The sequence below is a fragment of the Rhinolophus ferrumequinum genome, chromosome 15 (assembly GCF_004115265.2).
Source record: "Rhinolophus ferrumequinum isolate MPI-CBG mRhiFer1 chromosome 15, mRhiFer1_v1.p, whole genome shotgun sequence".
NCBI lineage: Eukaryota > Metazoa > Chordata > Mammalia > Chiroptera > Rhinolophidae > Rhinolophus > Rhinolophus ferrumequinum.
Window position 1 is genome coordinate 10,304,953 of NC_046298.1, and position 14,945 is coordinate 10,319,897.

The 14,945-nt window shown below is 58.1% G+C and overlaps 1 protein-coding gene across 11 annotated transcripts in view; it reads right to left on the reverse strand.

Moving 5' to 3' along the window:
• Window positions 1-469: 469 nt before the first annotated feature.
• Window positions 470-14,945, reverse strand: part of KIFC3 (kinesin family member C3) — a 66,139-nt gene continuing 51,663 nt past the window's right edge. For 2 of the 11 annotated variants that reach the window (XM_033127370.1, XM_033127373.1), the window contains 16 exons: window positions 12,638-12,703; window positions 11,963-12,106; window positions 11,602-11,841; window positions 10,912-11,085; window positions 10,184-10,331; window positions 9,972-10,102; window positions 8,056-8,167; window positions 6,622-6,803; window positions 5,659-5,763; window positions 4,254-4,384; window positions 3,570-3,693; window positions 3,209-3,338; window positions 2,889-3,118; window positions 2,475-2,609; window positions 1,951-2,059; window positions 470-1,192 (listed from right to left, as the gene is read on the reverse strand). In XM_033127370.1, coding sequence (XP_032983261.1) covers window positions 1,167-1,192; window positions 1,951-2,059; window positions 2,475-2,609; window positions 2,889-3,118; window positions 3,209-3,338; window positions 3,570-3,693; window positions 4,254-4,384; window positions 5,659-5,763; window positions 6,622-6,803; window positions 8,056-8,167; window positions 9,972-10,102; window positions 10,184-10,331; window positions 10,912-11,085; window positions 11,602-11,841; window positions 11,963-12,106; window positions 12,638-12,703 — 2,187 coding nt within the window. In that variant the 3' untranslated portion in view covers window positions 470-1,166. Of the gene's footprint in view, window positions 1,193-1,382; window positions 1,411-1,950; window positions 2,060-2,474; window positions 2,610-2,888; window positions 3,119-3,208; window positions 3,339-3,569; window positions 3,694-4,253; window positions 4,385-5,658; window positions 5,764-6,621; window positions 6,804-8,055; window positions 8,168-9,971; window positions 10,103-10,183; window positions 10,332-10,911; window positions 11,086-11,601; window positions 11,842-11,962; window positions 12,107-12,637; window positions 12,704-14,945 lie in introns of all 11 variants that reach the window. The other 9 variants (XM_033127377.1, XM_033127372.1, XM_033127380.1 and 6 more) reach the window with 7 other exon arrangements.

Sequence of the window (14,945 nt, forward strand, 5' to 3'; positions counted from 1 at the left end):
AGCTGCCCCATCCACCGATGACTGCTCTGAACAGATGCCCCTCCCTGCGGGAGCCCCCAGGACTGGCTGGCCAGGACAAGCTGCCCCGACCCTGTGGCATCCCTTCTGCTCCCGGGACAGCAGCTGGCCGGTTCAGCCCCGGTGGGAGGGAGGACCCCAACTGAACACAGGCTACCCCAAGGCTGGGACAGAAATAGGCCAACACAACCCCCAAGTGGGGGGTGGAGGGGTAGCCCCTCGTATTGTCTGGGGTCCTATAGGCCCTGGCAGGAAGGTGGCGCTCACCTGCCACCAGGGGCAAGTCCAGGGCCCCACTCGTGGTTTGGTCAAGGCTGGGAAGAGCCTTCCTTTCCCATCTCTGGTGGAGGTGACAGTAAGCGGGGGGGGGCGGGGGGGGGCACACCCCCCTCGTGGATGTTCAGGACACTCCCTCCTCACTGCAGCCAGCAGTGGGGAGCCGACGACATGTGGCGATGCCCTGCTTCCTGTGGCCCGACCGGGGCTCACAGGACCAACTCTTTCAGGCTACACTTGTGTAAAAAGGCTTTTATTTTAATAAGTAAAAATGGCTAAGCTTCCAAAAGTTCTTAAATAGGATTTCAGAGGGAGGACGATGTCCAGAGGCCAGTGAGCAAGGCGAGCGCCGGGTGTCAGGCAGATGGCGGCAGCCGCAGAATCCCGGCCCTCTGGCCTCAGCCATAAATACAGCGCGGCCCGTGGCAGGCAGGGCCGGCCTCCTATGTACACTAATGAACACTATGTACATGCCCAGTGGGGGCGCAGGACTGCCCTGGGGTGCCCACCAACTGCCCCATTCCCATGGTCCTGTGCCTGCCAGGCCACCCACTACAGAGGGTGCCCTGCAGGCTGGGAGGTCTGGCCAGCCCGGGCGCGGGCCCACCCTCCCCCACTGCTGCCCTCCCCGTGAGGGCCCTCTGAAGGCCTGGGTCTGCCAGGCGGAGCAGGCCACTCCTGCCCTCCATCCCATGCCATTTGTACCCAGAGCCACAGCTGAGACACCATTTCCTTCTGAACATGTTTCTCATGTCTGAGGGGAGGCAGAGAAGAGGAGCCTCCACTCTGGCCTCCGTCTCCTGGGCTGCAGCAGGAGTAGGCCAGTGAGGCCTCGGGACCCAGCCCCTGGCACGGCAGGGTAGACGTGTCTATCACACAGGCAACGGCCTCGACTTCCCTGCAGGTGGGGAGAGGTGTTGGTCAGCCTCCGGCTAAGCAGGAGGGAGCCAGACAGAAGCACACAGACAGCGGGCAGCAGGACAGACCCAGCCTGAGCAGCAGGCTCCCGGCACAGCTCTGCAACCCAAGGCATGGGCAGGCGGGCACGCGGCAGGCGGGCAGGCCTGAGGCACTGGCCCCACACTCACCTGGAGACTCTGCAGCCCCAGCCTCAGGCTGAAATCAAAGCAACAGGCGTCTCACTGGTGGGCTTGCCCTGGGCCAGGACCCCTCAGGACCCTGCTGCCCCTACCTACCCCTTTGGACTCCAAGCACTTGCCAGGCCCTTCTCTGCGTGGGGCCAAGTGGGGGACTAGAGCCCTGGATTCCAGTTCTACGGCCGGGATCACACCTCATCTGGGACTTGGGGTGAGCCCTGGCCTTTCCACCTTCCGGAGCTGAGGCCCACAGCTGGCGATGCCAGGCCTGCCCTGGAGGGTGTGTTGCATGAGTCCCGCCAGCCCAGCCTAAGAGACTCGCCCTGGTTCTCAAGTCAGGTTCTCAAGTCAGCAGCCCATTAGGAGCCCTGAGGGCTGGGTTCTTCTAAACACTACCCCCTCTCCAAGGGGCCTCCGATTTCCCGATTTCCCGTATGTATTCACTGTCTGCCCCGACCACTTCCCGGGACCAGGGAAGCTTGTGAAACAGGTTCTGAAGAAGTTTTAGAAACTTTTAAAAAAGAAAAGTTGTTTTCACCCTCCCACGCTCAAGGCTCACCCAAGGGCTGCAGCCTCCTCCGGATGGAGCCTGGGCGGCTAGTGGTCCCAGAGCTGGGGGCCGAATGGGCTCGAGCCGAAGGCTGTGGCGTCTGGCAGGCTGGCTCCCACTGTGGGTAGGGATGACCAGGTGGGCTGGGGCCATGCAGCCCTGGCCCCCCCGCCACCATACTTCCCTCCACTCCCAGCCTCCTGAAATTATTTCCTCATCTGCAAAACGGGCATGATGATAATACCCCACGTCAGTTATTGCGAGAGTTAAGTGAGAGAATCCATGTAAAGAAGTGAACCAATCACTACTGAGCATCTCTATGTCAGCCTGCAACCCATCCCCCCAACTAGCTGATGACCCCACAGGTCACTCTGAGGCCAAGAAGAAATACTTGGACTAAAGAGGCGACTGGGTTTCGGTTCAAGTTCTAGCTCCAGCACCTCTGGCATCTTCCGTTCCCAGACCCTCCCTCCTGCCCCACCTGGTAACTCTTGCCCAATGCCGCCAGAGACGGGCATGAGCCATCCCTGTACCTCCAGATGCTCCTGGCTGGACCAGGATGCCAGCTCTGCCCTGCGGGACCCGGGGCCCAGCTCCACAGAGCGGACCCTCTCAGCAAACTTGAGGGAGTAGAGCGTCTCGCTGGTGTTCTTCTCCACGGGGGACACCTAGGGGACACAGGACTCACTCCCCACCCAAGCCAGCCACCCCCACAGAACTGGAGGGGGCAGCATGCTCACCAGAGGGCTCACGGCCAGGGGACTCTAGAGGGAAGGAACTTGTGAGGCACATAGGCTGCACGTGGCCAGGTCTGTTGGGGAGGCTGGAGCGGTGCACGTCACTAACTTCCCTGCCCACCTGGGGTCCCTGAGAGGGGTCCCTGGTCTGGGTGCTGGCCTGTCCCATACGCACCGAGGACCACCACCTGGCCCACCTGAGACCCTCACCTGTACCACCATGAGGGTCTTGCTGTCCCCACTGAGCGAGTCCTGCAGGAGGTAGGTGAGCTTGGAGTTGCGGAAAGGCACGTGGCCCTGACGGGAGCGCAGGGCAGCAATAACGTCCCCCAGGGCTGACAGTGACTTGTTGATGTGCTGCGCCTCCCGCAGACGGCTGCCCTCGGCCCCCGACTTTCCCACTCGCTCTGAGCCGGCCAAGTCCACCAGGTTCAGCTTCCCTGTGGGGAGGGCACTGGGCAGGTTAAGGCCGCCCCAGTGGGGTGGGTGCCAGGGGTGCTCAGGCCAGGGGGCCCGTCGCCCTCACTCACCAGTGGTGCGGAGGCCGGTGCTGCAGTCCACGCCACGCACGGTGACAATGAGCAGGGCATGTGAGCGGGAGCTGTGCTCGTTCAGGTTGGTGAACTCTGTGGTGCGGTTGGTGTGGCCGAACTCAAACACCTGGGGGGGTGGGGGCAGGCACGTGATAGAGGCATAGGGTTTGGAGGAGGTCTTGGAGTACCACAGTGAGGGGGTGTCACCCTCTGTATTGGCAGAGGAGGAAACAGGCTCAGAGAGGCACAGAGACATGGCAGAGCCTGTGTCCGCCTGTTGTGACCTACTCCAGAGCAGCTCTGCTCCTGGGCAGGATGTCCCCAGATTTCCCTGCCCCCAGGCCTCCCAACCCCACACCTTGTTGATGTCGTCCACGCTTTGCACCTGGAACTCGGTCAGCCCTGGCACATACAGCTGCCCGCTGCCATCTGGGCACAGCCGGATCTCCAGTTTCTCCTGGGGCTCCTGCCCCAGCAGGTCCCTGAAGGGGCAGGTGGGACAGTCACTCCCTCCTTCTGCCTCTGCTTGCACTGCACCCGCCCCCCCAGCCACAAATGTTCCGTCACACATCACACCTTCAGGAACCTTTCATGGACCAACGGGCTAAGCCCCGCGTCCTCCTCCAGCTCCTCCCCTGCACTCAGTCGGCTGACGGGCAGAGACCAACCAGTCCCCAAAAGTCCTGTGGTGGTGCTACTGCCCCCATGATGCACTGGCCCCTGTGGGCAGACCCCACCAATCCCCCCACTCTCACTTATCACCACCTGGTACAGCCTGCAGGTAGGGTGAGGACACCTCAAGGGAAAAAGTAGTACCTGGGTCGGGGGCCTCAGAGAGAGCCCTCTCCCCCTCCTCCCCCTGCCCACTGGTGGGGGGAAGGGGCCAGGGACCAGCAGACCCTCTGGGCAGAGTCCTGATGTACAGCCCCCACCCCTTTCTTCAAGGAGACCCCACTTCCCATCCCACATGGCTCCTGAGGACCACAGAGCTGCCTGGGAGGCCTGTGCCCAGGCCAGGGCTGCCCCCCTAAGTGCCTCCCACCTGAGGACCTCGTTGTAGATCTCGGCTACGCTGACGGTGATGGTGTACTCCCAGTCGGATGCCTTCTCCTGCACCTCAGAGAAGAGCAGCTGCAGGGCCCGCTGGTTGATGCCTGGGTTCTCAGGGGTCCCCTGGGGCAGAAGCAAGGCCCCAGTGAGCTGGGCCTCTCCTGACCATGAGGGTGCCCATGCAGATATTCACGGGTGTCTATGGCCCTCACCCACCTCCAGCTACCCCTCACAAGCCAACCTCCCTGCCCAAAGCTCCCACCTGCGTGCTGTTCTCCCCCCAAATGCCCTCTACCGGCTGCAAGCAACTTCCCATCTTTACACTGGCACCACCCTGCCAGGACTTTCCTGAGACTTAAAGCAGAGCATCTGGGTGACAGCCTGGCAGGGGACTACACAAAGAGGCTGCTGAGCGCCAGATGTGTACCTGGCCCTTGTGGGCCACCTGGGAGGGGCACTGGGAACCTATGGTTTCCCTGCCACTGCCCATAGGGGGGCCCAATGTCAGGTATGTCATGGGCAAGGCTCTGTGGGTGAGGGAGGGGAGGTACAGGCAGAGCTGGCACGTGCCCTGGAGCCTGATGGGCTAGTTGGCCTTTCTGAAAGGAAATCTCCCCTCTGATGGCACTTCCCACCTGCCTACCACTTCTGCTCAGGACTCATTGCCAGGACTCAAGTACTGCTACCTGGCACCCTCCCCAAAGGGCCCTCTCACTCCACCTGCCCAGACACCAGGACACCTGCCCTCCTCCTCTACCCCAGGAACCTGACAGCAGCCCCTCAAGAGCCCGGGAAATGCTAACAAACCAGACACCCTAAGGGTCAGCCTTCCATTTTACCTACAGTCAAGATTCTTCCTCCCAGCTACACCCGATGGAGAGGGGCTGGCCACAAGCAGAGAGTGAAGCTCTGCGCTGGGAGCGGCAGCTAAGAGTGGGGCGCCCCCCGACAGCCTTCACAGGTCAGTGTCTCCCACTGCCCGAGATCTCCTCAAAGGCTGAGACCTGGCCTCCTTCATCCTGATAGCCCCAGGGCCCAGCACGGGGCAGTCATACAGCAGGGGCCCAATAAATGCGTGTGGGTGAGGCAATGAAAGCCTGTCCTGAGAGACCGTGGCAATGGTCTTCCCTGGACTCGGACCTTAGGCCAGCATCCGTCTGCTGCCAGTTTGTTATCGGCATGCCTGCGCCTCACCATACCCACTGGGACCATCACAGGCGCACTTGGGCAAGGCTCCCCTTCTTCAGGCCTGGTGACTTGGGGGCTCTGCTGCCAAGGTGGTTATGAAGACCCAGTGAAACAAAACATCCACCACACAGAACCCCGAGTCCCCGTTTACAACACCAAGGGGGCAGCCCTCACTCTCGGAATACCTGCCCCATCCAGCAGGCACCCACCTCCATCGTGTACGTCTTGCCAGCACCCGTCTGGCCATAGGCAAAGATGCAGACGTTGAAACCGTCAATACAGGAGGTGATGAGGGCCTGTACCTCCTGGAACACCTGGGGAGGAGACATAGGATGAAGGCTGTGGGGCTGCCAGGGCTGCTGGGACCAGGGGGCCCCACCGGTTCCAAGTCCAGCTACCTCCCCCGACTTTTCTCTCCTTCAGCAATATTACAACACATGTAATCGCGGACAACCGGCTCACTGTGGAAGAACTGGTGACTCATAAGTCACTTGCACTAGACATCAATGGCAACCTGGTTCCTGAGAGATGGAAGAGAAGATATGGCAGCGCTTACTGCCGCCAACACCTGAGGAAGGGGCCGCCCATCCCCAGAGCTTAGGACCCACCTCCACCCCAACCCAGATTCTCTTGAATTCAAGGAGAGCACAACAAAATGAAGTCAGAGGCCAGCGGGTGCCTGGCACCTCGTCCGCCTGCCTGCCAGTGGACAGAGGATAAGGGCAAAGATAAAGCCAGGCATGGAGACAGTAGGGCACAGGCAAGACAGGCCTGGCAGGTTGGCCTTAGTAGAGATGAGGGAACAGCAGATGGTCTCACAGGCTGGAGGGGCCTAACGCAATGCGGGCCAGGATGATGTGGAGGGGCGGGGCTACGTGGTGGGCGGGGCTGTGGTGGTGGGCGGGGCCACGTGAGTGGGTGGGGCTGTGCATGGATCTCTCCTTCCTGGCAGAGGCATCTAAAGCTGTCAGTCTTAGCTTCCCACACCATCTTCTCTCCATAGAGGAAGAAGAGAGAGACCCAGCCTTCTCCATCCTGTCACTCCCTCACCCTTACACTTCGTTCTGTCCACCCCTTCACCACCTCTCCCTTTGCGGATGAATATCAATTATACATCTCCCCTTGTCTCCACTGCTCTCTGTTCCTTCCCCTGACCCAACAGCCGTACTCACATCCTGTTGTGAGGCCTTCGAGGAGAAGACCTTGTCCAGCTCAAAGGATACAGGCTTTCCTTTGTGCAGCAGGTGGATAATGGAGTCGTCATCAGGATCGAAGGTCACTGCATTGGTCGCCTCAGGTCCTTCCCCATCCTCTTTGGTGACTGGCCGGACACGAGCAATCACCCGGATATTCCCTGGATTGGGTGGGGGAGGAGAGAAAGGTATAGGCCAGGTCAAGAGCAGCCTGCCACACCAGTGTCCACTGGTGTCCTAAGCAGCCCGGGGGCTCAGGGGCCCCTGACTTCTAAGCAAGGCCCCCCAGGGCAAGGTGGCCCACAAAGCTGTTACCAGTCACTCACACTATATTATGAATTCACTTATTGGTACATTTTCTTCCTGAGCAAACCAGTTGAGGGAGGGAGTTTTACCTTGAGGACAAGTTGGAAAGGGCAATTGTGGGGCTCAGACACTACACCCAGCCTGCTTGGGATACCAAAGTGGACACTCTCTTTACCTCCCCGTAGTTCAGTTTCCTTATCTACGCAATGAGGGGTCGGGTCCCGGAATAACAAGGGGCTTGTTATACCGTTGTAAATGGGCACTGTGAATGCCAGGACAGAATCAGACGGGCAAACAGGACCAGGCGCAGGTGGACGACTGGTGGCCCACTGAATGGGCACAGGCAATGGGGCAACCTCAGAGGTGTTTGGAGGCACAGATCTGATCACACCCCTCACCCTCACTTCCAGCCCTTCAGTGGGATCCCCGTGCTCCTGGAATAAAGAGAAAATTCTCCACCACAGCCAGCTTGGGCCCACCTTCCCCGTTCACCTGTCCACTCCAACTCACAGTCCAGGTCTCAGCTCTAGCTTCACCTCCTCTGGGAAGCCCCGACACCCCCTACTGTCAGACACCCAGGGGCTCTCGGAGCTCCTCCCCAGCCCTGGTAACAAGGTCAGTATTGGGTTCTCTGGGTGATTGACGACCACTGTCCACTCTGCCAGCTGACGTCAACACTGTGAGGGCAGGCATGACGTCTGCAGGGCCCAAGACCATATCTCAGTGTCTGGAACAGCACCAGGCACAGAACAGGTGGTCCCCAGACTTTTGTGAACACGAGAAATCTCAAACTCGACCAAGCCCTAGATCAGAACAAGGGGCATTGCAGCCACCCACCACCCAGTGTTCCGATACTTGAGCCGGTGGCCAGCCGGGGCCGGGAAGTTGCCTGCTGTGGCCTTGGGACAAGGGCGTCTGCATTGGACAGATGCAAGTGCCTGACTTCTCTGCACCTCTGCTGCCTTATCATCAAAGAGGGAATCACAGCAGCACCTCAGTGACAGGGCATAGCTCCGAGGAGTGGTGCTGGGGGCCGTGGGTAAGGGCAGGATCACCTCGGAGCCAGGCTGAGGACCCCTCACCCCCGCCAGCCCATCCAGCAGCCACCTTTCAGCCGCACGAGCTCGTTGTGGCACTTCTTGCGCAGCTGCAGTTCCCGGCGGTACTTGCGCAGCAGCTCCTGGTTGTTGCTGTTGACTTCCTCAATGGCCTGGCCAATCTGGTGGGGGACGGGCAGCACCGTCAGGCTGGGCAAGCTGCACTGACCAACTGCCCAGAGCTCAGTCCTTGATGTACACTGTCACATGTCAAATTCTTCTAGTGAACCCTCTGGGTAGGTTCTGCTACCAGTCCCATTTTACAGCGGAAGCAACTGAGCCCCAGAGAGGCTAAGCCAATAGTTCAACGTTGCCCTGCTAATGAGCAAAGAGCCAGGACTCAGCTTCTCTCCACAGCACTCACACTTGATGACATGATTGAGCTGGACCCAAATCCCAGCTCTACCCTGAGTAGCTAGGGGACCTGAGGCAATAGGCTCAATGTCTTCAAGCCTCAATTTTCTCATCTGCAAAATGGGGATAAAACCATCTAACTCATGATCTATAAAAGCTGGGAGGTAAAAATCTCTAAGTTGCATTTCATAGGGGAAAGAAGCAAGATGCAGACCACATGTACATATGGCCCCCGTGTTGGTTAAGAGGACATATGCAACAGTATGTTTTATCACACTCCAAACACCCTGGGGGAGACGTTGGCAGAGAGGCTGCCTGTGGGGAGCCGGATGGCAGAGAGATGCCTTTCCTTTTCATCTGATGCCCTTCTGCAGGGTTTGAACTTTCTACCATGTCCATGTATTATTGACATAATTTTGTAAAGGAGAATTATCTTCTAGTCCTAAAATACATCAGTCTCTCTACCCTGCAGGGCAGTCGTACAGATTCAAGGAGCCGACAGCTATAAAAGGCTCAGCAAGTAGGAGGCACTTGAGAGACGTTGACTGTTCTCACACTGTACAAGCACAGCTTGAAAAATTAAATTAAACCTAACAGATGTAAGAATATATGTAGCATGCTTGAGATATAAGGATATCTGTAACACATTTGGTTTAAAGAGTTATAATAGGGCAGACGGGGGGCTCAGCTGGTTAGAGCGTGAGCTCTGGGCAACAGGGCTGCTGGTTCAATTCCCACATGGGCCAGTGAGCTGCGCCCTCCACAACTAGAATGAAGTCAATGAGCTGCCACTGAGTTCCCAGGTGGCCAGATGGCTCAATTGGTTGGAGCGCGTGCTCTCAACCACAAGGTTGCCGGTTCGATTCCTGCAAGGGATGGTGGGCTGCGCCCCCTGCAACTAACAATGGCGACTGGACCTGGAGTTGAGCTGCGCCCTCCACAATTAAGATTGAAAGGACAACAACTTGACTTGGATGGAGCTGATGAGTCCTGGGAAAAACACACTACTGTTCCCCAATAAACAGTCCTGGAAATACACACTGTTCCCCACTAAAAGTCTTATTGTCCTCCCCCAATAAAATCTTAAAAAAAAAAAAGAGTTATAATAAGTCAAATGCCCAAATACCGTGTTTCCCCGAAAATAAGACCGGGTCTTATATTAATTTTTGCTCCAAAAGACACATGTTTTCAGGGGATGTCTTATTTTTTTCATGTACAACAATCTACATTTATTCAAATACAGTCAGGTCATCTTCTTCTGGAACATTGTCATAACGTACTAAATGTGTCCGTCTGGCTGACAATCTTAACTGGGGCTTATTTTTGGGGTATGTCTTCTTTTCGGGGAAACACAGTACCTGCCCCGACAGTCTGTTTTTCTAACAGGGTCTGAGGGTGGCAATGTGTGTGTGTGTGTGTGTGTGTGTGTGTGTGTGTGTGTCTGTGTGTTGAGGGGGAAGCCATTGTCTGGGGTGCTTTGTTTGCATTTTGGAAGAGAGCCCTGGGTGGATGCTGAGTCTGCTCAGGGCTCCGGGGCCTCTCCCAGCCCCACACCCCACCGCCTGCACTCACCTCGGCCTTGACGCTCCTGAGGGCCTCCTGCAGTAGCAGGGGGAAGCCGCGCACCTGTCGCTTGAGCCCATTGTAGTCATTGGTGAGGGTCCGCAGGGCTGGCTGCAGTGTCAGCAGGTTGGTCCGGACGCCTAAGGGGACACGAGGGGTATGAGGCAGATAAGGTGACAGGCTTTGGCGTGGGGCAAGCCAGGGCCCAGGGGCCGGCTCACCTGCCAGGTTCTCGTGCACGGCCTTCATCTCCACCTGGGCTCTGGCGAAGGCCTCCTCGACGGCCCGGTTCTTGTCCTCCTCCAGGGACTGCATCTCCTCTAGCATCTGCCCGTGTGCCCGCTCCAGCTCCGACTCGTACATGGCGATCTGGCAGCCAAGGCCAGAAGCTCAATACATGGGGCTCAGGCGGGAGTGGGGTGGGTGCCAGAGAGAAGCCCCGCCTCTTACCCCCACAAATGCACCTGAACACACACACACACATACGCATGTACACACGCACAAGAGAGGGGTAGGATGGCCATGTCTCTCCCCCACAGGGCTGTGAGCTCCTTCTAGCTACTTCCCTGGGTTGCCCCAGCACCAACCTGGGTCCTTGGGCACATAACAGATGCACAAGCCCCAGGAAAGCAAGAAGAGCATTGGTTATGATACTGACTAGAGCACCTTTCCAAGAGCATGTGTGTTGGGCCCTGTATGAAGAGCCTCTTGTGATTCTGTCCTTGAGCCCCGCCGGGAGGTGGGTTCCAAGATCACATCATTTTACAGACAAGGAAACAGAGATTTGAACAAAACTGGCCCTTGGTCACAGAGCCAGCGGGGAGAGGAGCAACAAGAACCTGGGTCTGTCGGACCCCCAAATGCCAAACACTGCCCTGTACTGAAGGCCCGCCCCCGCTGCATGCACGTGCTCCCCGACAGCCACACGCGTCCCACACGGCATGCACACCTGCGCCCGGAGCTGTGCGGTCAGCTGGTGGGAGCTCTGCAGCTGCTGTTCCATCTCCTTCAGCACCTGCCTCTGCATGGCCACCTGCTCCTGCAGGTGCTGGTTCCGGGCCTGGGACTCACTGAGGGCCTGCTTGGTCTTGGACGACTCCACCTCCACCGTCTTGATGACATACTGCCAGACAAGAGAGGGACGGGCACATGGAGGTGTGGGGCACCTTGACCTCACCCTGGGGCCCTGAGCCGTGGCTGGCCTGGGGAGGTACAACCCACCAAGAGCCCCTGGATAAAACTAGAGAAGCCAGGAGGTCCCACTGTCCAGAATGTTCCAAGGGCCTCCTGGAATCTTCTCATCTTAATGAGCCCACTCTGAGCCTGACGGTGGCCCCAGCCTGGGCACAGAACAGACAAGAAGAGCAAAGATGAGGGCAGAATCTACTGATGCATCACGTCCACACCTGGCACGTCGCGAGTACCAGGCACAAGCACTGGTTGTTGGATGCCTACCACATGCCCAGGTCTGGACAGCAAAACGGGGACGGGGCCGGTCCGAGTGCAGACCTGGAATGCTGCCTTCAACCACTCACGCCTACTCCACATGCCAACCCTGCCCTGGGTGCCAGGGGCTGAGCACTGAGGCACAGTCCAGGCTTGCGTGGGCACTGCACAAGGCTGCCGGCCCGGGGCTCACCCTGACAGGCGGCGACTGGGCCCGCAGGCTGGCAATGGTCTCGTGGCTGTCACGCAGGCGCCGGCTGAGCCGCTCCTCTTCCTGCGCTTTCTCGGCCAGGCAGTCCTTGAGCCGCAGCTCCACTTCCGCCAGCCGGTTGGTCTTTTGCTGCACCTCCAGGTTCAGCTCTGACAACACACCTTTGTTCTCTGCCACCTCCAGCTGGAGCTGTGATAGCTTGTCACGGAGCTGGGCGCTCTCCTGCAGACAGGAGACAGGGCCCAGACATGTGTGAAGCAGACAGATGGACAGACCTGCAGGCCCCATTAGGATAGAGCCCCCCGCTACCCCCACCACCGGACTTCCCTGGTCCTGTGCCCACCTGGCTGTGCTCGCAGCCCGTGCAGGGGGCCGCTGGCTTTGCCCGCAGCTCCTGCAGCTCAGCCTCACAGCGCCGCATCTCCTGCCTCAGTTGCTCATTCTCCACCATCAGCAGGTCCCGATGCTTCTCCAAGTCGGTGCCTCCCTGCAGATTCACAGCCAAGGGGGGCATGTGGCCAGGGCAGATGGGGAGGACAGAAGAAAGGGGGACGGGGCGGAGAGCGTGCAAGGGCAGGGGACAGAGCGGGAGAGGCGGGGAGAAAGACAGGAGAAAAGGGAAAGAAAGGCGAGTGAGGGAGAGAAGAGCGAAGGGGCTCGAGAGAGAAATACAGACGAAGACAGCAGAGAGAAAGAGCAAGAAGGGCGGTGCTCCTTGCGGCACTCCACCCCTTTCATTCTATTTTCCTGAGTGTGAAAGTAACAAGAAAAGTCACATTTATACAGAGTTCACACTCCTATTTTATGTCAGCAGAGGAGAAGTAACCTCCCTCCCCGTGGTGATCATAGGACCTTTGAGGGCCTAGTGACTGGTAACATGTATTTAGGGAGCATTTTCGAGACAGGATGCAGCCCCCGTTTGGACTGGACGGGGTCAAACCCCTCGTGTGGAGGGGCCAGTCTGCACAGGGTGAGTCAGCCCCCCTCCACCCCATGTAGGATACGTTGTTGGTCTCACCAGCTCTGACCGGAGGCGGCTCACTTCCTGGGCCTGGCTAATGAGCCTCTCCTTCAGGTTTTCCACCTGCCAGCACAAAGCCAGGGGCACGGGTGAGCCTTGCTCCTCGGCTCCAGCCGCACCCAGGCCTCTTGCCCAACCCCCCAGCCCCAGCCCTCCCTCTGTTCAAGCATCAGGCCACACCTGGGACTCCAGGTGAGAGATACCTGGCCTGGTCCTGACAGCCATCAGCACCCTCTCCCACCACGGGACCCAGCCAGCTTGGGCTTGGTTAAGTCTGGGGGGCAAGTGCAGCAGAGGTGACCCCTGTGCCACCCTGGGCCCACACCAGGGACAGCTCACCAGAAGACTCTGGAGGCTGACCCTCAGGATGCCTGCCTTACACAGGCCCCTGCCAAGCCCTGTACCTACTTTTCTGTTTGTAATTTTATATTCTTTTATCTTTTTTAACAGGAAAAAAGGTATACGAATTTATTTAATTTTTAATATTATGAGCATAAGGGCATCACAGGAAGAAAAAGTAAATACCCTCCTATATTCTTTTTTCTTAAAAGGGTCCCCAAATTGTGTAAACTCCAGGCACTATATAAAACCTGCATCCATCCTTGCCCAGCCCCTAGAATTTTCCACTTTGAGTCTGCCTTCCGGGAAAGCTATGGCCAGTGAGGCTGTTAGCAAGAGAAGGGGGTGTGCACCCCATCGGCAGGCAAGGGTGACCTGGCCCAGCTGGAGCCTGGGGCGGGGAAACCAGCCCTGAGGGGGCAGCTTTCAGGACGGGGCCCTTCCCTGGAGCTGTCCTCCAGCCGGCCGCCCTCCCCACAGGCCCCAGACCCGGGTTCCACATCAGGAATCTCTCCTTGGGAAATAACCCAAAATGCAAACAACAGCTTTGGCACCTGCGTTCATCAGAACATGTTTAGGGTTGTTCTTGCAGAATGTTCTGTGGGGACCACCCGCACCGTGAGAGTCAGACTCACTCTGCGGAGGTTTAGGAGGTGTGGTTTACACAGCAGGCCATGAAGCACTGGGTCCTTATTACTAAACAATAATGACAAAGGGGCCTATAGGGGCCGGCCAGGTAAGGCAGGTGAGGGGCAGCGCAGGACCAGGCACCCAGGATCCACCTGAAGGAGGCAGCCACCATGCGGACTGCAGCCGGGGGGTGGGGGGGACGACGACGGCTCACACACAGGCCCAGTGTCGCCAAACTTCTAACCTTTCAAGTGAGGCCAGACGTGGGGATTTCCGGGGTGTGTGTGTGTAAAATCTCCCCACTTTAATGGCTGAGGTGCCATCAACAGTCAGTGGGCAGCCCGGACTGGAGCTCACTGTCTCCCGGGGCTGGAGAAGGCGGCTGAACCACAAGTTGGGCCTCTGCCTCTCTGGGCAGGTCAGGGGAGGAAGTGGGCCGTGGGTTCCCCCCGACCTCTGAGGTAAAGGCCAGGGACCCCAGCGCAGCTCACTCATGGTTGGGGCGGGCAATTCCAAGATACAAGACCCGGGGAGGGGCTGGGAGGCCCAGCCTGGCTGCCCAAAACCTCCTGGTGGACAAGCAGATAACCTAAGGGCTGTCACCTCTTCCACCAGCACGTTCCCTCTTAGCAATGCACGGGGCCACGGACCAAGCAGGGTGGCAAAGCTTGTGCCACTTCTCTGCACACTGTCAGCACCCCCTTCTGTTAAGAGCCTGGTGCGTGGGATGCTCAGCTCCTTTGGCCCCAGAGGGGAGTGAGGGAAGGTTTGCACGAGGCAGCATTCCATTCCTTAGTAGTGAAATGGGGAATCACCCAAATGCCCAACCTTAGGGGAGGGATGTGCACACAGAAACTATCGGGTAGTAATTAGTTATGTTTACCAGGAGCTTTAAATGACGTGGGGGTAAGCTTCTCATCACATGAAGTCAAAGACAACTCCGAAAACAAAACTGCGTGCAGTACAAAAAAGCAGAGGTCTTTGGAGTGTAGAATTACATTTGACAAATTCTTTATGCTTTTCAGTAATTTTTAAGTGCTAAAGAATACGTATTCCTCTTGCATTCCCCCACCCTGAAATAAGTGGGTCTACCTCCTTTTGAAAGGGTGGAGGCCCCGCTCTCACCCCACTTTCCTCCCTCAGGAATCACCCAGCATGGGCCACTTGCACTGAACCAGCACCCGAGTCAGGCTGCGTCCTCAGTACCAGGCTGGGTGTAGTCTGACCTCGCTTGTCCCCAATGCTTGCACTTAGACCCCAGTGCAGTGAAAGTGGGATTTTCCAGTGTTTATTTGGGGGTCAGGACACCCGCCTGCCACCTGCCTGCAGCCCAGGC